The sequence below is a fragment of the Arvicanthis niloticus genome, chromosome 3 (assembly GCF_011762505.2).
Source record: "Arvicanthis niloticus isolate mArvNil1 chromosome 3, mArvNil1.pat.X, whole genome shotgun sequence".
Taxonomy (NCBI): Eukaryota; Metazoa; Chordata; class Mammalia; order Rodentia; family Muridae; genus Arvicanthis; species Arvicanthis niloticus.
This window is the reverse complement of record NC_047660.1, coordinates 83,484,518-83,507,378: the sequence shown is the minus strand read 5'-3', so window position 1 is coordinate 83,507,378 and position 22,861 is coordinate 83,484,518. Positions and strand designations below refer to the sequence as shown.

Below are 22,861 nucleotides of genomic sequence, written 5' to 3'. Positions count from 1 at the left end.
AAACAAGAACAGATAATCTAAGGCAACTCTTTTGCTGTGCCTAGAAGACAGCCTCATATAATTCTCTTTTGTTTATTTTAAAACTTCTTCAAGGATCCATTCATATGCCATCTATCAGTAAAATTCTGGCTGATTAAGATCATGTGACCTTACCTCAACATTGTCAATCTTCTTTGTTTTATTTTCATTTAAAACTCTAATTACCACCTGATGTTCTCTGTTATTTATTTACTGACTCCCCAACTGTCATCCCAATGCCTTTATGAAAGCAAGACTTCTGATATTTTTATGCTGCTTTATGCACCCACCATCTAGAAGCGTGCCCTGCATAGCAGCAGTACTTAATCAAAGTTTTACAGAACAAATGTGATGAAAAAGGACAAATACCTACCCAGAATACAACTCATAGGGCAGGTTTCTTCCAGATTACTCAGAAACACTTCTTTTTTGTAGAACATTTTTGTGGGCTCATGTTCTGTTTCTTCTGGGTGAATGAAGATAGGGCCATAAAAATATGCAGCTCCATCTCGGACCCATACTTTTTCAATTCTTGGGGAAAGGGAGGGATAGAGAAATCAAGTTATAATAATTTCAATTTTGAATGATTATCTAATAAAAACTCCAACTAAAATGTTTGTTTGTTTATATATGAGTGGTCTGCTGCATGTACACCTGCACGTCAGAATCGGAAATCAGATCCTTTATAGATGGTTGTGAGCCATCTCAATTGAACTGGGAATTGAACTCAGGAGTTCTAGAAGAGGAGCCAGTGATCTTAACCACTGAATCATCTCTCCAGATCCCTAGTAGCAGCATACAGCATTTAGAGGAATTTCATGGAGTCTCCTCACTCTTTAAGATATCTTTCAGAAAAGATACTCTGAAAAAGAGTAAAGGATATTTGGCCACTCTGGGAAAAAATACTTTAACATAGTATCAAAGTATGTAACTAGATCATTTTATTTAATTCCAGGTTTTCTTCCTGAGATGTTCACGATGAAAACAATTAAACATTTGTCACTGGATTTGGTAAACATTCCTTCAAAATAGAGGGTCATAGATCTTTGTACAAGATCCATCACTAAAACACTTTCCCATTGGGATGTTGTACAGTTCTATTTATCAACCTAAAATCAATATTACTGTCCCACATTTTCAGTGTTTCAGACATAAAACATCTTCATTTCAGTAAATAATAAATCCAACCTTCCAGTTCCCTAAACCAACTTACATCGTTGAAGTCATCCTTGAAGGCTCTATCCTTGGATTCCAAATTATATTTACTAAAAATGCTATTAGCCTGATCTCCTAAATACTACTGTGTGTAATTAGCCAAATTTAAGAGGCCATTATTCTTGCATGGCTTATTACAATAGCCTCCTAGCAGATCTCCGGGACCCTTTACAGTCTCTTCTTAATAAGGAGAAAGCAGAGCAATCCTATTAAATCAGAAGTCAAATGTTACTTCTCTGTTTGAAACAGTAACAAAGACATTTTTTAACATGGTCTCTGAAGCCTTACCTTATTTCTATTGCCCATTACACCTATCTACCACCTTTTACAGGGTTCACGCTGCTAGTAATAAACTGTAGGTTTAAGAGTGATGTACTTATTGCTCAGGCCTTTTTTTTTTTTTTTTTTTTTTTTGCTCAGGCCTTTATACTGGCTATTAATTCTGCTTGGAATGCTTTCCCTGATGTTCACAATTCTTACACATTTCTTCATGTTAGCCCAATTGCCAGATTCTTTGTGAAATCTATTCAAACCATCATCTCTGTTCTGAGCATCTTACAAGCTCCAATTTCAATAGTATGTATCAGGACCTAAGACACAACTTTATATATCCAAGATGGCTGTTTGTCTGTTTTCCCATTTGAATAAAGCTTTATTGAAGTAAAATAATCTTTCAATTTTTGAGTATTTGTTTTGGGACAGGCTCTGGTCTGGAACTCTTGCTTTCTTCCTTCCTTAGCTTTCTAACTGCTGGGATTATTGACATGTGTGTACTCTTGTACTTGCCACAGAAGTAGGAGCAGGGAAAATGTGTGAGGAAGCTTGAGAGACTGCCAGGGGAGGGACTTCTGTCTTCATTCTAAACATGTCTCAAATCTTAGACCCAACCTCATCTTCCCTAATTCACCTGCCAACACGAGGGCGCACCAAGCCATGGGATTTGATGAAGACACAATCGCCAACCTTCAGCCACATGTCATTGTACCGAAGCTGCTCAAAGTAGTGGCAACCTGGCTCACCATTGGACATCTCCACAGGAACATCTTCTTTTTCCTGTGGAGAGGAAATGGTTAATAAAGGCAGAAAACTAGCAAGAAGCATAAAAAATAACATGAAAGTTGAGAAACCAAACATTAAACTGTTGAAATCAAACTCATAATTAGGTATTATATTCATTTCAAATTTATAATTTTCATAAAATGATACTCTAAGAATTTTTATATCCCCGTTTCCAATCCTATGGGATTGATCTTTTCAGAAAAAAGTACCGGAAAGAACTTATTAGCATTCATTTCAAAGTGGACAAATTCAGACAACATTCACACCGTATAAGGAACAAATTCTTTAATAATATCCCTCTCTACTATATTTAACTTAAAGAATTTCTTCCTTTCCTTTGTGGTACTAGGGATAGAGCCTACTACGACTCTGTGTGCTCAGCAAGTACTGATATCTCAAACCCTTCATTTATTTTTAAAACCAGGTCTTACTAAATTGGCCTTGAACTCATTCTATAGTTCAAGCAGGTCCTGAGCTTTTCTTTCTTTTGCTTCAATCTTCTATAACCCTGAGATCATAAGTATGTGCCACCAGGATCAGCTTCTTCTTAATAATATCTGTATAAACATTAAGCTTACTCAATTTCTTCTAATGACATAGCTCATTTACCGTCTACTCTGGAAAGTAACACTCCTTTCTGATCCCTGCAGGATTCAGAAATATAACAAGTTGGCTTTTAACTTGCTTTTGTGATACTGAGTCTGTCTACAGTCTCTGTCCTAATCTGATTAACTCTCTAGGGAGACCCCCAGGGAAAGCTTCCATTAGCACAACAGAAATGAGTGTAAGGACTAGTTCCTCACACCACGGAATCACATAGCAAACTCATCTTCAGACTAAATAGGAAAGACGAATGGTACAGCAGATAAATTCCAGGAGACATGACAGAGTGACAGGGTTGAGGCCCCTTTGGAATGTCTGTCTGAAGCTTATTATTCATAGACCTGTTCTATATTCCTGGGAGGGCAGATAAGGAACACAGGCTGGTGGTAAAGAAGGTGCTAGCTGAGGAGACCCACACTTTCGAAGAAAAGCAGAAAGGAGGAGCGTCCAGGATAGAAGTCTTCCTCTATTTCGAGATCTGTTCTACTAATCCTCTGTTCCCAAAAGGTACAAATTCTCCTACACTGGCTACTTATCTACTACCCTTAGAGAGAAAGGAAGGCTAAATACTAGCTTGGCATTTTCCCCTGGTCTCTATTATACTATCATTTCTAAATGTTAACAACTGATAGATTTTGCAATTTTATTATTTTTATTAATTCCATCATGGCAAGAAACAATATAGCTCTGTGATATAAACACGGTGCATTCTGGCTTGGACTAAATTACTAAATCTGTCACCTACTAGCTGCAGGTAATATAGGGCAAATTACCTGATTTCTTGTGGGCCCCTCAGATGGGATTGTTGGAAAGCATAAGTGATATACAAATGTTAGTTTAAAAAAAACCTAGTAAAAAGTAAAAAACCTAGTAAAAATAAACTATAAAGTTTATTTTGAGTAATCCTTGCCTTTCTAAGTGGAACATTTCTTCCTTGATCATGCTTTAAAATGGCTTGATCTCACTTATAAAAATTTGATCCCAGCACTCAGGAGGTAGAGGCAGGCAGAGTTCAAGGCCAGCCTGGTCTATACAGTAAGTTCCAAGACAGCTAAGGCTACACAGAGAAAGTTGTCTTGAAAAACTGAACTAGACCAAACCATTTCCTCTATTTTTATATTGATATTCATCCTTAAGATTGGGGTAGTCTTCCTGTTGAATTTTGTAGGGTGTGGAATATAGTTTGTTCTGGCTTTATACAATGAACTAAGAAGGGTTTTTGTCTCTACACTATCAAGTAGTTTAAAAAGTTTTTTTTTTTTTTTTTTTTTTTTTGAGACAGGGTTTCTCTGTGTAGGCCCTGGCTGTCCTGGAACTTGCTCTGCAGACCAGGCTGGCTTTAAACTCAGATCTATCTGCCTCTGATGGTGAGATTAAAGGCATGTGCCATTACACCTAGATTAAACAGCTTTTAATTATAGCAGCCATACAGAGTTAAAAGGAATTCACCTACTCAGTACTCACTGGACCATCTCACTAGTCTCCTTGATTTACTTTACGTTTATGTGTATTTTGCCTGCATGTATGTCTGTTCATCAAGTGTGTGCCTGGTTCATGCAGAATTCAGATGCCCTGGAACTAGAATTACAGTTAAGCTCCATATGGGTGCTGGAATCAAATCTCGGACCTCTGGAAGAGCAGCCAGTGCTGCTAAGCCATTTCTCTATCCTCCATCCTCAATTTACTTTTTAAAAAAGATTTATTTATTTATTTATTTATTTATTTATTTATTATATATGAGTACACTGTAGCTGTCTTCAGACACACCAGAAGAGGGCATCAGATCTCATTACAGATGGTTGTGAGTCACCATGTGATTGCTGGGACTTGAACTCATGATCTCTGGAAGAGCAGTCAGTGCTTTTAATCGCTGAGCCATCTCTCAAGCCCCTCAATTTACCTTTAAATACTACTTTAAATTAAATTTTTTTCTTCCTTTTTCTTTTCCTTTAGGTTCTTCCATTTTGTTTGACTAAGGTTTTATAACCTCAATCTTGTTTTTATTTGAGTTTGAATTCATCAATTTACTTTCTGGAATAGCTATTTTAAGGTTAAAATTCTTTTCTAGGTGGTTACTACCCACATACCTTTTCCAAGTTAAAATTGTCTTCAGCTCTGTTGTCATCTGAGTTGTCTGTATTCTTCTCATCATCCCCTTTATCTGCATTTGCAAATACAGAGGCCACTCGAACCACAGGCAAAGGTATATCCCGAGGGACAAACCTAACTGAACTGATGGGCATGGTCCATAATTTAATTTTCTTAAAAGATTTGGTTTTGGCAGAATACCTTGATTCACAGACAAAAACATCCTCATCTCGAAAGTTTTCTGGACATAATTTAAAGTATTCCTGGGATGGGAATGATAATACAAATAAATAAATTTTTTGAAAATTAACTCAAAAACAAAAAACAAATGTTAATCAACCGAACACTGAACTATAAAAACTTTCTGACAATAAAAAGTAAATGGTCAGATAAGTAGGGCTACTTCCTTGGCTAATTCTCTTTAATTATAACTTTTATTTATTTTGTCAACTGCCCTTTGAAAATATATTACTTTCATATAGTTAAAATGTCTTGAAGCTTTGTACAGGTCTCATGGCATATATGACAGATAATACATTTTATTATCTAAAAGCAAAACTGGTATTTGGTAATGATTACCTTTCAGAAAACATCATTCTTAGAAGTTAGCCCAGCAATATAAAAATGTTAATATATTTGTAGATATATAAATAGATAAACTGAACACAGCATATGGTCTCTCGTAAGTATATTCATGTTAATTTCTTATAAAGAGACACAGAAGAAAGATGTTTGAAACACTTTCTAATTTTGCAAATACAGATTTTTATATTTTTAAATTGTATTTCCAGGGAATGATATAATTGGAATGAATGAGTTTCTTACCTTGACAAACATGACTACACATTTGCCTAGAATTTTACTAACAGGAACTTTATTGTAATAGTCACTCTTAAAAACTTCTTTTTCTAGAAATTTTCGTGTAGCCAAATGGAATGTTTCATTTGGCCGATAAAACCAACAGCCGTACAACCATTTTTCACCTCAAAAACAGAGAAAAAAGAGACTTATTAACAGAAATCACATATTCTTTGCAGAACTAGGAAGTATTTTAGCAAGCCATTATGCCAAGGTTTAAACACTGGTTTTAGATGAAGTTTTCTTAATAGAATTAGTTTAGAGGAAATAATATTTTAAAACAAAGAAGCACAAAGAGGTCTAGAACAGGTCATTTCACCCTTCAGAGACATGCAACAGAGAGGACGAGGGGGTCAGAAGGGCTGCTTGGGTCAATACACACTCTGTGCTTCACTGAGCATTCAGGAATAGGGAAGGACATTTTTAGCAAAAAGGTGACAGAATCCAAAAGCATTTCACCTGATTGGCAGCTCAAAGAATTAGACTGCCTACAACACATTCACACTTGTTGCTGGCTTCATTTTTAATGTCTCAGAGGCAACTTTCTTTTTAAATTTTATTTAGTTTTCTGTTGAGATAGGTTTCACTGTATCTTAGACTAGCCTCAAGGCTTATTCTCTTGCCTCAATGTCTTGAGTTTTGGAATGGCAGGTATGTGCCATCAAACCAGCTTACAGGCAATGTTAAAGGAAGGCTTTTTGACAATAAATTTGATGTTCAGTTACATATTTGTGACATTCATTGGAAAAAATTTGCTAGATAAAAACATGAGTCTTTTGCTTTTCTGAATCTATGGCATCCTACACAGAGTTTGGCTCCATGTATTACTGAATAAATGACTTTTTCTACTCAGTAAGAAGTTACATTTCTGACTCAATTGTGACACTGCCCAACAGTGCTAGATCCCATGTTTGCATATGGTTGGGTGGTTAATTATATTTATCGATACACTGAACAGTAAATTTATTGATGTAACTATTGTTGAAAGGCTTAAATATGAGCTAAAAATTTTTCTTCCTGATGATCAAGGAAAACAATTTGCCCCTCCCCCCACCTTTTTTAGATCAAAACCAAATGTACATGTGGGGCTGGAGAGATGGCTCAATGGTTAAAAGCACTGGCTGCTCTTCCAGAGGTCCTGAGTTCAATTCCCAGTAACCACATGGTGGGTCACAACCATCTGTAATGTGATCCTATGCAACAGTATACTCATATGAAATAATTCTTTAAAAACAAAAAACTCAATGTACATGTATGAGGGTTTTGCCTACATGTATGTATGTGTATCATGTGTGTGCTATGTGAGTGCATCAGATTACCTAGAACTAGAGTAAGGGACAGTTGTGAGCCATGATGTAGGGAGAACTGAAGCCAGGTCCATGGCCGGGGCAGCAAGTGCTCTTAGCCACTGAGACATCTTTCTAGCACCCGTCTTTTGATTTAAATCAAACTTACCAGCTGAATCCTCCCATAGTCTCTCAATACAGACTATATGTGGTTGTAGATTGGCCTCTGCAGGTTCAACATAGACATAATCTCCAACATGATACATGCTGTTCTTAAAGCTGCAGTCCTGGCTGTATGTACGATGTAAGCCTGAGAGGCCTGTAGTACCTGAGGAATCTTCACTTTTTTCAGCTTCTTAGATTAAAAAAAATAAGTAAATAAAAGACACTCAGTAAAAGATTGTGGTTGTCAGAAAAATATTCAAACAACAGATCACACTAATACATTTAACCCTGTCTCTTCCCTCCTTCCCCCTCTTCCTTTTTTGAGACAGGGTCTCTTCTATGTAGCCCAAACTATCCTCAAACTTGGGGTCCTCTTGCATTAGCTGCTGGGACTGTAGGGATAAACCACCACAGCTGGCTACACTTAACTCTTTGTGTGGCATTCAAAGAGAGGAATCAGGAAAAATAGTACCATCAGCATATTCTCAATAGTCTTTACCTCAAACTGTATTTGGAATTTTGAGATGGGGGAGGATCTCACTAAGTTGTCCAGTTCTTGAATTCACAGGCTCAAGTGCTCTAGTCCTGCCTCAGCCTCCCAAGTAGCTGGAATTATATGTGTTCACCATTATAGCTAGCCTCAATATGGCCTTTCTGAATGAAAACAAACTGACATTAATTTAAGCAACCATTCTACAGAACAAAACTAACCACCTTAATAATGTAGACTTACACACTAATTTTCAAGAATTCAGAATAAATCTCATAACCCTACAGAAAATGTGATATACCTCTTTTCCATACTGATGTTTCTGAATTATTTCTTCTAAATTATTAATTGACTACATTAAATTTAGTGATTTTAGAAATAAGTATGTATGGCCTGTAATGGGAAACCATGTGTTTATAAAATACCATAAATTATCATTTTCTCTTGAGATGAAATACTTATAAACAAGATTCTTATTTAGTTATATAAGATCTTCCTGTCCTTCCCTCCTTTGCGACCAGGGAGTGAACCCAATGCCTTATGCACACTAGTTATGCATTTTAGGTAAGTACTTTATCAATGTGCAACATATCCCAGCTGCTATTTTTGTTAAAAAAAAAATCTTTTAATGGTTCTAATACAAGCTATCTGCAAATACTACAGACTATTACTTTTCTAAAAGTAAAACACTCTTGATATTACTATATTCAGATGATGTTCAAATAAAACAACTCTCTGAAGATAGCAAGTCCCAGGTGAGTGGGTCCCTGCAAGCTGAACTGAACTCCCTAGACTTACTCCCCAAGACCCATTCTACCACAGCTCCCTGTCAACTAACCACCTGCCCCTTAGTTATATCCCTGACCCCAATCCTGGCAGTCTCCAGCTGCTCAGGATTGCTCAGAAGAACAGAGACCCCCCCCAAGCTGCACCAAAGGCCAAGCAAGTAGTCAGAATTCAATCCCCCAACCAGAAACTCCCTAGTGATTCAGAGGCAAGCAGGTCACCAGAAACAGGAGCCACAAAGTTAAGAAGACCAAAGAGAAAACAGAAACCAAGGAAGAAAATACTTATCCAACAAAACCAAACTCAGAAACCAGCACCTAGACCTATAATCATCCAAAACCCAGATGCCTAAACAGCAGTGTAAGAATACAACAATAGCCAGGTCTATATGGCACCACCAAAGTCCAACTATGCTACTACAGCAAGAACTGAATATTCCAATGCAGCTGAAGCACAAGAAAATGACCTTAAAACCAACTTTAGGAAGATGACAGAAAAGAAACTGAGGAAAAGACAACAAACTGGAAGAAATCAGTAAGTCTCTTAGAGAATGCCAAGAAAGCCAAGAAAAAACAAACAGGTAAAGGAAAATGTTCAAGACCTTAAAATTGAAATTAGAAGCAATAAAGAAAACACAAACTAAGGGAATTCTGGAAATGAAAAAAATCTAAGTAAGCAAACAGAAGCTACAGATGAAAGATCACCAATAGAATGAAAGAGATGGAAAACAGAAGATACAACAGAAGACATTTACTAGTTAAGAAACTGTTAAATCTAAAAAAAAATCCTGACACAAAACATGCAGAAAATATGGGACACTATGAAAAGACCAAACCTAAAAATAATAGGAATAGAAGGAAAGATCAAAGGCCCAGAAAATATTCTCAACAAAATCAAGAAAAATTTCCCTAAAGAAAGAGATGCCCATAAACACACAAGAAGCTTACAAAACACCAAATAAATTGGACCAGAAAAAGGAAGTCTGCCCTGGCCCCTCTGCCACACTTTCCCTCTGATACCTAAACCACATAAAGACTTGACGACAACAACAGAATATCAGATTAATTTCCCTCATGAACACTGATGCAAACATACTTAATAAAATACTTGGCAAACAGACTCTTAAGAATACATCAAAAACAACATCTACCATGATCAAGTAGGCTTCATCCCAGGGATGCAAGGATGGTTCAACATATGAAAATCTGTCAATGTAATCGCCATAAAAACAAACAGAAAGAAAAAAAAAATCACATCTCATTAGATGCTGAAAAAGCTTTTGACAAAATCCAATACCCCTTTATAATAAAAGTCTTTGAGAGATCGGGGATATGAGGCACATACCTACACATAATAAAGCCAATATACACCAAGCCGATAGCCAACATCAAATTAAATGGAGAGAACCTTGAAGCAATCTCACTAAAATCAGGGACAAGTCAAGGCACTACTCTGTATCTTTTCAAGACAGTACTTGAAGTTTTAGCTAGAGCAATAAAACAACTAAAGGAGATCAAGGATGTACAAACTGGAAAGGAAAAGTCAAAGTATTACTATTTGCAGATGATATGATAGTATACATAAGCTACTCCTAAAATTCTACCAGGGAACTCCAACAGCTGATAGACACCTTCAGCAAAGTGGCTATATACAAGATTAACCATAAAAAACCAAAACCAAAACCAGTAGTCCTCCTATATACAAGTAAAAAACTGGCTGAGAAAGAAATCAGGGAAATAACATCCTTCACAATAGCCACAAATAATATATTTTGGCTGGGCAGTGGTGGTGCACGCCTTTAATCCCAGCACTTGGGAGGCAGAGGCAGGCGGACTTCTGAGTTCGAGGCTAGCCTGGTCTGTAGAGTGAGTTCCAGGACAGCCAGGGTCACACAGAAAAACCCTGTCTCGAAAAACATATATATAATTTTTTTTTTTTACATTTTTTGGTGTGAATCTAACCAAGCAAGTGAAAGACATGTATGACAAAATAAGTCTCTCAAGAAAGTTGTTTTAAAAGGTATTTAAACAGAGACATGGTGAAATTAACAGAAGTTATGAACCAAATGGATTTAACGAATATCTGTAGAACATTTCATCCTAAAACAAAAGAATATACCTTTTTCTCAGCATCTCTTGGTACCTTCTCCAAAATAGACCATATAATTGGCCTCAACCAATTATGAGATCATATAAAACAGGCCTCAATAGATACAAAAAGATTGAAATAATCCCTTGCATCCTATACAGAGGCAGATGTTCACAGCTAACCATTGAACAGATCAAGGGGTTCCCAATGGAGGAGTGAGAGAGAAGACTGAAGGAGCTGAAAGGGTTCGTGGCCCCATGGGGAGAGCAACAATACCAACCAACTAGAGCTCCCAGGGTCCAAACTACCAGCCTGGGAGCACACAGGGAGAGACCCGGGGCCCAGCTATATATGTAGGGGAGAATGACATTGTTAGGCATAGGTGGATGAGGAAGTCCTTGGCCCAGTGAAGGTTGGACACCCCAGTGTGGGGGAAATCATGGGTGGGGAGGTAGGAGTAGTAGGAGGGGTGGGAATATCCTCATAGAAGCAGGAGACAGGGGGATGGGATAGGGGGTTCCTGGGTGGGGGAGAAATGGGGAGAGGGGATTACATCTGAAATGTTAATAAAATATCCAATAAAAAATTAATAAAAAGAGAAAGAAAATATACATTTACACAATGGGGTATTACTCAGCTATTAAAAACAATGACATAAAATTTGTTGGCAAATGGATGGAACTAGAGATGATCATCTTGAGTGAGGTAACCTAGATTCAGTAAGACAAACATGGTGTGTACTCATTATAAGTGGATATTAGATGGAAGGTAAAGAATAACCATGTTACAATCTACAAACCCAAAGGAGCTAATTACCAAAGAGGGATGGCTCAAGGTGAATCTCTGAGGAGGGGAAACAGAATAGACATGGTGATGGATGGGGAAAGAGAACTGGATGAACGTGGGGTGTGTGTGCATGTGAGGATGGGAACAGGGAGGATCAGACCCAGGGAGAATGGAGGGAGAGACAACTGGATTGGGAGGGGCACATCTCTGGGATGAGCTAGAAACCTAGGGCAATGGAAAATCCTAGGAATCGATGAGGGTGACCCTAAGACTCCTAACAATGGGGGTTAAATAGCTTGAATTAGCCATTTTCTGTAACCAGGCAAGACTTCCAGCGGAGGGATTGGGACACCAACCCAATCACAAAACCTTTGACCTATAATTTGTCCTGTTATAAAATGTGCTGGGATAAAGGTGGTGCAGAAACTGTGTAAGTGGGCAACCGATGAATGGTCCATTGCCACTGAGACCCATGCAGTGAGAGGAATCCCACCCCTGACACTGCCCAGAAAGCCAGAAGTCAAGAGACTGCCCAGAGACTGACAATAGAAGCTAACACAAATTGAAAAAAAAAAAAAAAAAAAAAAAAAAAAGGCAAATGATTCCTAATGATAGGAATAGATTATAAAATCTATTCTATATTCTATAGAATTGAGAGAAAATAGACTAGCTCACAGAATGGTGTCTAACCTAATTGTCATTAGAGAGGCTTCACCCAGCAACTGATTGAAACAGATGTAGAGACCCACAGCTAAACATTAGGCAGAGCTTGGGGAATCCTGTGGAAGATGGGAAGGAAGGATTGTTGGAGCCAGTAGACAGAGTCAAGGACACCACAAGAAACCTCACAGAATCAACCAATCTGAGCCCAACCAGGGAGCCTGCATGAGGCTGACCTAGGCTCTACACACATGTTACAGTTGTGTATCTTGGTCTTCTTGTGGGACTCCTAACCGTGGGAGCAGAGGTTGTCTCTGACTCTGTTGCCTGCCTTTGGAACCCTTTCCTCCTACTGGGCTGCCTCATCCAGCCTCACTAGGAGAGGATATGCCTGGTTTCACTGTAACTTTGTATGCCAGCGTTGATAGGCAGCGGAGGCCTCCACTTTTCTGAAGAGAAATAGAGGAGTGAATGTGGGAGGGGGAAATGGGAGGAGAGGAAAGAAGGAAATCTGTTGTCAGAATGTAAAATAAAAAATTAAAAGAAAACAAAAGCATAGCAAGTCTCAGTTTTTCTGAGTCTCTTATGGAATAAAAATGGAGCCTCTAGCCTCTGAGATAGAGTTCCTTTCCAAGAAAAATTTCCAAGGGGATTATACATAAGTGTGGATTTGGGTGTATAACCTGATTCCCTGAGAACTGGCCAGCCTCATCTAAAGCTTTATGTTCCTTGCCTTACACTCTGGCTCTGGCTTTTCAGGCCCAGAAGGAGAATTCAGAGCAGGACAGGAACAAACTATTCACTCAAACTCTTATCTTTTGTCCCCACAGAACCAAAGAAGGTATAACACTCTACTATAAAAAAAACATTTATAGATATTTACCCATTAAAAGCATATTTTTTAATGTTCTGGCAGTGACAGAGATCAAGTAAGGCTATATATGTATTAGGCAAGCTCTCTACTACTGAGTTGCATACATAGCCTTGTTTTGGAATATTTTACTTTGGGCCAAAGCATAGAGTCCTCCCTACTGCTCTCTATCATGTAGTATTGTAGTCAATGAAGTCTTGAGACAGGTACTATTTTTCTTTCGGGGTAAGCTACCTTCTGTCACCTGGTCATTTAGCACAGAGCATCCACATAAACTCTATGGGTTTTTCCTTCATGCTCACCTTGCCATTCTTTGACAGAGAACGGCCTTACTGCTGTTCATGGCCAATGCCAATTGCACCAGATTCTGCTACATCAATGTGGCATGATCCCAGACATAAAAAAAATAAAGGCATTTACCCTGTGGTGATGCCTCCCAAGAGCAATTAGTTCAGATGCTACCTTTTGATACTATAACCAAACTTCTAAAGTATTAACATTTTTGACAAGACTTAAGATCAATACAAAGAAATAAAAATGAGCATGTAGTAAAGATACATTGGTTGAAATTCTATTAAATGTATATTCTATTTTAAATATTTAATAGAAATGTAGCTAAGAGAGGTACATCTCATTTATAAATTGTAAAACCTTTGAGTCTTAGGCTGGAGAGATGGCTCAGCAGTTAAGAGCACTGACTGCTCTTCCAGAGATCATGAGTTCAAGTCCCAGCAATGACATGGTGGCTCACAACCATCTGTAATGAGACCTGATGCCCTCTTCTGGTGCGTCTGAAGACAGCGACAGTGTCTTCACATACATAAAATAAATACATAAACGTTAAAACACAACTCCTGAGGCTTGCCTGTGGCTGTTGGCATTGCACTTAGCACTTGACCAGCAGCTCCTCCAATGTTTATCACTCCAAGAAACTTGTGCTAACAGACTCTTTCCACATCTGTTACTTCTTAAGAATACAGTCCCATAAATTAAAATGCTGCCAACATGAGGCAGAGAGGCAGAGAGGCAGAGAGGCAGAGAGGCAGAGAGGCAGAGAGGCAGAGAGGCAGAGAGGCAGAGAGGCAGAGAGGCAGAGAGGAGGCAGAGGCAGAGGCAGGTAGATCTCTGAGTTTGAGGCTGGCCTGGTCTACAAAGTGAGTTCCAGGACAGCCAGCGGCACACAGAGAAATCCTGTCTCAAAAAAACAAACAAAATAAAAACTTTTGTCAAATTTGTTAAAAAAAAAAAAAAAGTTATCTAATAGTTGATTACAGAGTAAAACCCTATGATGTACAAAGCAGATCCACAAAGTTCTTGAGAATTTTGTATAAACAGAACCAGAAAACCGTACAAACAGGAGTATAGAAGAATTTTAATCCAGCAGCATGGCTACTCTGGCAAGGGATCACATACAAAGGGATCTAGCTGGAATACAGACACACCCTGGATTACAGTATGATTTGGCTGTAATATAGGCACTTTTAGTACACACCTTTAATCCTTTACAATGAAGGTAAGGTTTGTATAGGAAGTAGCCATGTTTGAAAGTGATGTCTAATCAAGGAGCAGATTAAGTGATGAATCAGAGAAAGATTTTATGCTTCAAGTCAATTCTGTTTTCTGGTCGTGGGGGGGGGGGATATCTAAGAAAGTCTGATGCTACAGAGTAGTACAACTTTTGTAGAGTTATATATTGCTAGTTAACTATGTAAACTGAAATGTTATTCAAATTGTGCCTCTTGTGTTGATACATGCCTACAGTGCCAGCACTGGGGCAAAGGCCAACAGCACCACTGCAGCACTAGCATCAGGTTGGGTTATATAGGGAGGTCCTGCCTCAAGCTACCCACCCTCATCACCCCAGAAAACAGACTTTTGCAATGACAAAATCCCATTGCCAAATATTTGCAAATCTGGCATATGATTCAAAGTACCCCTTTTAGGGTGGCATGATTAAAACGAAACGAGGAGTGCAGTTCAACTGAAGTCTCATCTACCTGTTGGGTTCTCACAGTGTTTAAAAGAAAAGCAACTGATGCTGAGAATGCAGACAAGCCTCAAATATGTGGCACAAGGTCCCCACACTTGTCACTTAACCATCTGTTCCTAGAATATCAGCTGTGTCCTGTCCGAAGTAACTTAATCAATGTGACAACTGAACAGATGATAACAAGATTTCTATCTCATCACATCTTCTGTGAAAGTCAACCATCTAAATCCTCAATCACAGACTCTCCAGAGCTAACTGTAGTACCTACTAGAACAGACTTTAATATTTCTTCTTATTTAATAAGTAAAAAGGAACCAACCTCTTTTCTCTTCTTCTCGTTTTAGTTTATCTTCCTCTATTTCTTTAGGTAATTTTTCCTTTTTTTCTTTTTCCACATCGTTATGCAAATGTTTTGTGGTATAGCTGAGTGCTGGAGAAAGAAGGATCTCTCCATTTTTGCAGAGTTCATCACGAATTCTAATAAAAAACTGCTGAAGTTCTACTGCATCCTCATATATTTCAGAATCTGTCCTATAACGGCATTAAAAGTATCCATTGACACACGAACTGCTTTACCTCAATTACATGTTAAATCCTATCAAAGGCTTTACTATGTTCATTGATATATTAACAATATTTAGGCTCAGTTAAAAGGGTACCCCATTAAGTTTGTTAAAACAGAGTATCTGGGGGCTCAGATGGCGGTTCAGTGGTTAAAAGCACTGTTTATCCAGAGGACCTAGGTTCAATTCCCAGCACCCACATGGCAGCTTATAACTAACTCCAGTTCCAGATGATCTTCTGGCTTCCTTGGACATTATACATAAGTGGGGCACAAACATACATATATCATACACACAAAAAATAAAACAATATTAAAACAAAACACAAAAAACCCCTCAGAGTATCTGAGCCATGCACTGTGGTACATGTCAGTGATCCATCACTTAGAAGGTGGAGGCAGGAAGATCAGGAGTTCAGAGCCATCCTCATTTACATAGTGAGTTTGAGGCCAGTCTGGGCTACAAGAGACCCTGTCTCAAAAACAAAAAACAAACAAAAAAAGAATGAATGGAAAAATATATACAATTGAGTACCTGAGTTGTATCTCTGTCTCCTTTTGCTCAAGGTACTCTCCTTCCTTACTCATGTCAAAGGAAAGGCCTCATACATTTCTCAGATATACAGGCCTAATGAATCAACCAGAGCTGAAGGAGCTGGCAGAATCATAAACTATACTATCGCTCTTGATCAAATCCAATACTTAATTTGCATCTATTTTTTTTTTTTTCTATTTTGGGGGTGGTGGTGGTGGTATGGGTTCAAGATGAGATCCACCTGCCTCTGCTTCCTGAATGCTGGGATAAAAGGTACGGGCCACAACTGTCTGGCTATATCTATTTTCTTAACTGTAGACCCGATTTATAGAAAGTGGTAAAGATTTAGTTTATGTCTTTCTTCTTTTTGGTCCTAAAACATTGCTACCTTGACTGATAGGATTCACTGAGAACTGAAGCTAAACTATAAAGGCATGAGAATATCTTGTGTAATAACAAGTACAGGCCTGAGAGTTAATCTAAATTTAATTTCTCAAAAGTAACTGATTTGAAGGGAACTGGTAGATACAAATACTCCAAGAAGGAAAAAATTATGTGTCATACTTAATATTTGTCTAAATTTCTTTCCTTGTTATTAGGAAACTATGAAAAATAAGCTTTATTGAGACACAGTTGCACTGATTCCCAAGCTATAACAAGGTAGGAAGCCTAGGCTAGCTTTGAACTTGCGTGATCTTTCTGCTTCCACCTTCCAGACGATGAGATTACAGGCATAAGTCATCAGGGGTAATGGCAAATATATTAGTAACAGTTATGTAGACATTCTGGTTGGGGATGCACAGCAGACACAGCAAGGCCAATCAGCTGTCTCTTGACAAATGGACACTTGAGCACCAGGTATCAAAGATACTCTGGCTGACTCTGCTGTCACCAATGGGAACTTATAGAGAACACTAACCTAAATGGGTATTCTAGAGACGCTCTAGAAACATGAGCTGGGATCTGAAGATGTTAATACTTTTGGGAAAGCAATAAAAACAAAATAAAGTGAGGGAAGAAGTCCGCTAAAGACACTAATTTTGAAATCTTTCTTGACCAAAGATAACTGAAGTTTGTTTTCTTAAAATTAAATTCATTTCATAACAGCTTACAATTTTAGTGGAAAATTGTAAGTGAAAATACACATTTGATAAATTACTGTTACACGAACAGATTTATTGTATCAGGCTACTTGATGTAATTACATTTTGTATAAATCACTAAGCATATATTTTAATTTGTTTATTCAAAAAGCATTATAAATAATTTATTAATCTTTGCTTTGGTTGTTCTTAAAGATTTCTGCAATATAATTCTAGGTTTCAAAAACATTCTGCTGGAAAAAAAGTAAATAGTGAGATCCTGTCAAGAAAATAGTAAATAAAAAGCCATGAGTCCCATACCTTTAAGTCCCAGCACTTAGGAGGCACAGGCAGTTCCAGGACATCCAAGGCTATACAATGAAACTGTGCTCCAAACAAACTAACTAACTAACTAACTAACTAACTAACTAACTAACTAACTAATTGCTTTACAAAAATACGAATTTGTTAATTTAAGAAACCAGGTGTTGGCTATATAAGAACAAAAACTCAAGACAGAAAAACAACCAACTCTAATTTCCTTCAATTGCTAAGTAACCCTTTCAGATAAGTCAGACATCCAGCAAAAAGAAATAATTAAAATTATAAGAGAAGTTCTATCTCTTCTCTATTCTTGTCTTCCTATGGAGTCTTTTTACCTGAAAGAGAGACAGAGTGCTGCTTCTTAGTAATCCTGCCAATGCACTGGTCAACAGCCATGACTCAGTACTGTGCTGTTCTGGACTGCTGCTGTGAATAAACCACTGTCACCTGTGACAGCTTTTTTTGTTTTCTCTATTATTCACTGCTCAGATTCCTATATTCCATAATTCTCAGTAGTACTGGTGGGTAGGGGTATATGGTGATGAAGTGATGAAGAAAGAATATTCTGGAAATCTACATATGTGTTTCGTATGAATTTATCTACCAATGAATACTTATACATCTAGAATGCCTAAAATTAATGTGAACATACTAGATAAAATTGTTATGTATAATTCACTAAACAGATGCTTTTTGAAGCCATTCCTTTTTTTCTTCTTTCTTTTGGTTTTGTGAGACCAGCTCTCACTATATAGCCCAGGCTGGCCTAAAACTCAGAATCCTTCTATCTCTGGTTCCATGAGCTGGGATTTCAGATATAAACCACTACATTTGGTTTATCAATTCTTCTTAAGAAACTATTATTTTCTTTCTGTGTGTGGTTATGTGGTACATGTTCATTTGTATGTTATTTTGTTTGTGGGTGTGTGTGCATGTGTGCAGAGGTCAGAGGTCAAGGTCAGGTGTCTTTACTACTTTCTATCTTATTTTTTGAGACAGGGTCTTGTACTGACTGGCTAGATCAGCTCCAAGGCTCTTCCTGTTGTCTATACTCAGCTACCTTCATTCTTGAGCACTGTAGTTACAGGCCTGTGCCAGCATGCTTGGCTTTTTTTATATAGGTGCCAGGGATCTGAACTCTGGTCTTGCATGGCAAAACTTCACCCACTAAACATCTAGCCCTTATTATTAATTCTTATGCTCAAGAAGTCCCAATACTATTTTTATTTACAAAAATTAAAATGGCTTTTGTTATATTTCTTAAACATTTAAAAAACTTAGGTGTATAGGTGTTTTCCCTGCACATACATCTTTGTACCACTTACATGCCTAGTGCCTATGGAGGCTAGAAGAAGGTGTCTGGTGCCCTGAAAATGGAGCTATAGATGATTATGAATCAGCATGTGGGTGCTGGTAAATACACTTAGATCTTTGGAAAGAGTAGTTAGCCCTCTTAATTGCTGAGCTATGGTTCCAGCCCCCTGTTCTGTTTCTCAACAGAGCTCTGGACATGAAATAAACTATATGGATTACTGTCTCATATAAATGTGTCATGGGCTGTATCTTCCAGCCCTCAAAAGCAAAAGCCTGTGTCATGTCAACAACAGGAAAATAAAAAGATCTTGTTTTGTAAAAATACAAATCTGCGTACTTCTTAATGGAGAGAGTTACCCATAATCTATAAGACACATTTTGTTTAGAAGAATCACTGAACTCAAGCCATAATGGGACCACAAGAGTGTCTTTAGATTTAAAGACTTTTTAAACTGAGAGAGAGAGAGAAAAAAAAAGCAGACATTTACATTTCATGAAAGTACTGCTACATCCCTTGAACCTAGAACATGTTCATTAACTAGCAGTCACCCAACAAAAATTATTTGAATGAAACCTCATATACAATTTGACTATAAGATACCTCCACTTTCCTATTTATTTCTACCCCTAGAACTACACAAGGATCTACCTCAAACTCTGGAACCCAGCATATTCACACCCTAACCTTTCCCTTTCTGTGTACCATTTATTGTATGTGTCTCTCTATTCATCCTCCAACTCTTTCATATACTTTGTGCCTTTTTAGGTAAATTCTGGCCTACAAAGTTTCTTACATGACTATCTTTTCTAAGTTGGGTTTTAATATGCTACTTCACATTTCCTTAAGTATCAGTCTTATCCTAACTACAAGATTTCAAGCTCTTCAAATACAGAGATTGAGGGGGGCTGGAAAAGGAGCACTGGTGTTCTTCCAGAGTCGAGTTACAGCACCCACCTAGTAGGTAACAACCGTCTGTAACTCAAATCCCAAAGAAACCAACACCCTCTTCTGGCCTCGTGGGCACTAGACATATATGCTGCATAGACATATATGCAGGCAGGATATCTCAGTACACATAAAATAAAAATAAGTAAGTTTTAAAAAAAGTGATTGACTTGGACTAGTCTATCTTCAAAAAAATAACTCCAAGCTCTTTAATTCATTCAAAACATAGAGACTAATTTTCAAAGAAAAAAAAAAATCCTACTTGCTTTATGCAAGAGCTTCAGTTCTGTCTCCTCTCACTGGCACTTATGATGACAACTTAGTGCTCTTTCTACTTCACAGAATACACGTGCTCTTTACAAATTGTTTGTTGTTGTTTGTTTTTTGTTAGACACTGTTTCTCTGTGTGGCCTTGGCTGTCCTGGAACTCGTTCTGTAGACCAGGCCATTCTCGAATTCAAGAGATCTACCTGCCTCTGCCTCCTGAATGCTGGAGTTAAAGGTGACCACTGTCCAACTCCCTCTTTACAAGTTTTGACCCCTCTAACACTGTAAAGAGGGAGGGGAAAGCAGAAGTTTTGCCTACCAAGAATTCGGGAGAGAAGGCTACCTACTATAACCTTGTACCTGAGCAGAGCAAGTTTATCAAAGCATAATTCTCTTTTCTGTTTTGCATTAAAAATCACATGTATTTATCATAAAGAAATGGCTTTGAAAACATACCGATTCATCCTTCTTGCCCTTTCCAATACTTCAAACATATGCTCCTGAAATAAATCAAGTCGCCGATATCGATTACTTTCAACATTCTTCCTAATGATATCAAATGTAAGGGGAGGTTTGTTGGGAAAGTTTGGATCCACAGCAGGAATTTCTGCTAAGGAGTCACTGTAACATCTTCCTTCATCATCCTGATGACTCATGACTGACACAAAAAGATTATGGATAAGTTCTTGAATCAGCAAGGTCACATTAGGGACATGAGAATCCTCATCTCCCTCTAGGTCTCTACGAGTTTCAAGGAGGACTTTATGTAGGACAAGGGCATCTTTGTAGATCAAAGACTCTGGTTCATTGTAGGTACAGGCATTATTAAACATCATGACAAAGTCCTCTACCATAGAATCTATATCTTGGTACTTGTTTGCCATCATGTGACTTCGAATTTTTTCCATGTCCATGGGCTTTTTAATGGTCAGATAGTAGTCAGGCAGCTCTGATCTAGAGGGGAGTCTTAGGAATATCGCACTGAGGCGGCGACCCCTCTTATCAGTATAGTTCTTTACAGCTTCATACACTTCGTTCAGTTTCTGCTGCATTGGAGTCATGTACTTTGATTTCTTAGGAGAAACACCACTCTTCCTACCTAAAGAGAGAGATGTAATGTAATGCTAAGTGGTTAAATGGCATAAGCATAAATTTTTACATAGCTGATAGCACAACCATAAGAAAAAGGTTATCCTAAATGATTTGTAAAACCACAGTATTCAGGATATCTTTAGTAAGATAGATCTTATAAACAAAAACAGATCTGGAAGAAAACCTTTACCCTTCAGTAATATAATATATATATATATATGTATATATATGTATATATACATATATATATATATATATAAAATTTACATATGCATATAAACTTTTTTGAGTTTATATACATATGTAAATTTTTTGAGACTAAGTCTCATATAACACAGGTAGGCTTTGAACCCTCCTGCCCCAGCCCCTAAGAGCTGGGATTAAAGCTATAAAAATGACACAAAAGCTGGTCACTGTATTTTGATGTGAGAGCAAATACTTTCACGTTGAGATAGCTGTGAATGGGCTAAGCAAACGAGTACCTCCGACATTCTGATTTATTACCTCTGACACCCCCAAGAACTGAGAATTTCACTTCAGGAAAAAGATAAAGTTGTTGAAACAAATTGAAGTGTTAATAAAAGTATTAAAACTTGAATATCAAAGTATTAATATAGTTTACTATATTTTACTTCTAAATATGAAGCCACATGTATCCTAGTTCCATTCATGGAAATTCCTAAAAATGATGACCAACTCAGTAACAGGATGCCCCAAACTAGTCTGTTTATAGAAAAAATTCTCAAGTAGCCCAGGCTGATCGCAAACTAGCTTCTGATCTTCCTGCCTCCAGTTCCCAAGGGCTGGGATTACAGGCATGCACCACCATATCTGACTATGTGTATGCTTTTATAATTACATGAAAAGAAGAATTCCATAGAGACAAGGAATTGTCATTTAGCAGCAATTTACAAAGCAATGAAGAAACTCAAGTTTATAGGTAATTTAAATTTAAAAGATGCTTGTTTTTGTCCTTTCCAGTAAACACAACTCTAAAGATTATTTGATACTGTTATGGCTTGCTTAGCATTTGTTTAAGATTATCTGTTGTTACTGTTTGCTTAACAATTGTTTCATTTATATTAAATAACTCAGAAATATCTTCTTTAATTCAATGATTTTTTTTTGCTGTGTTCTTTTCCTTTAAAACTTCTGATAAATCATATCCACATAGGTTACTCAAATAGTCCCTGAGTAGTACATTTCTCACTTCCTAATTTTTTTTTTTAAGATTTATTTATTTATTTTATGTGTATCAGTATACTGTAGCTGTCTTCAGACACACCAGAAGAGGGCACAGGATCCCATTACAGATAGTTGTGATCCACCGTGTGGTCGCTGGGAATTGAACTCAGGACCTCTGGAAGAGCCGTCAGTGCTCTTAACTGCTGAGCCAGCTCTCCAGCCCTTACTTCCCAAATTTTATCCAGTAAAGTTGTTGAGATTCATTTTTAATTTTATGTAACACCAAATAAACATTAACAAAACCTGCCATATTCTTTTTTCTGGCTTCAGATAAAGAATAGTCTTCCCAGTCAATGGCTATATTACCCACTGCATTCAAGAAAGCAAGGACAACCTCTGCCATTGATATTCAAGTTCCTTTTTTTAATGATTTGGACATAAAGCATACTTTGAAAAGTTCCTCATGAAAGATTTAGAACCAAGCTGGAAGATACAATGACTGAGACGTACTGAACATGAGAGTGTTGCTTTTATTAACAGATCAACTGACAGAGTCATAATCCGATGGCAGTACTGGGAGATGGGCTGGGT

At 37.6% G+C, this 22,861-nt stretch overlaps 1 protein-coding gene across 46 annotated transcripts in view; it reads right to left on the bottom strand.

The window, feature by feature from the left end:
- The window catches only part of Pbrm1 (polybromo 1), a 96,378-nt gene that overhangs the window by 24,264 nt on the left and 49,253 nt on the right, over nucleotides 1-22,861 (bottom strand). For 35 of the 46 annotated variants that reach the window (XM_076931355.1, XM_076931381.1, XM_076931390.1 and 32 more), the window contains 7 exons: nucleotides 20,450-21,092; nucleotides 15,283-15,494; nucleotides 7,297-7,482; nucleotides 5,809-5,966; nucleotides 4,983-5,246; nucleotides 2,141-2,286; nucleotides 392-549 (listed from right to left, as the gene is read on the bottom strand). In XM_076931355.1, coding sequence (XP_076787470.1) covers nucleotides 392-549; nucleotides 2,141-2,286; nucleotides 4,983-5,246; nucleotides 5,809-5,966; nucleotides 7,297-7,482; nucleotides 15,283-15,494; nucleotides 20,450-21,092 — 1,767 coding nt within the window. The remainder of the gene's footprint in view (nucleotides 1-391; nucleotides 550-2,140; nucleotides 2,287-4,982; nucleotides 5,247-5,808; nucleotides 5,967-7,296; nucleotides 7,483-15,282; nucleotides 15,495-20,449; nucleotides 21,093-22,861) is intronic. The other 11 variants (XM_076931361.1, XM_076931364.1, XM_076931392.1 and 8 more) reach the window with 1 other exon arrangement.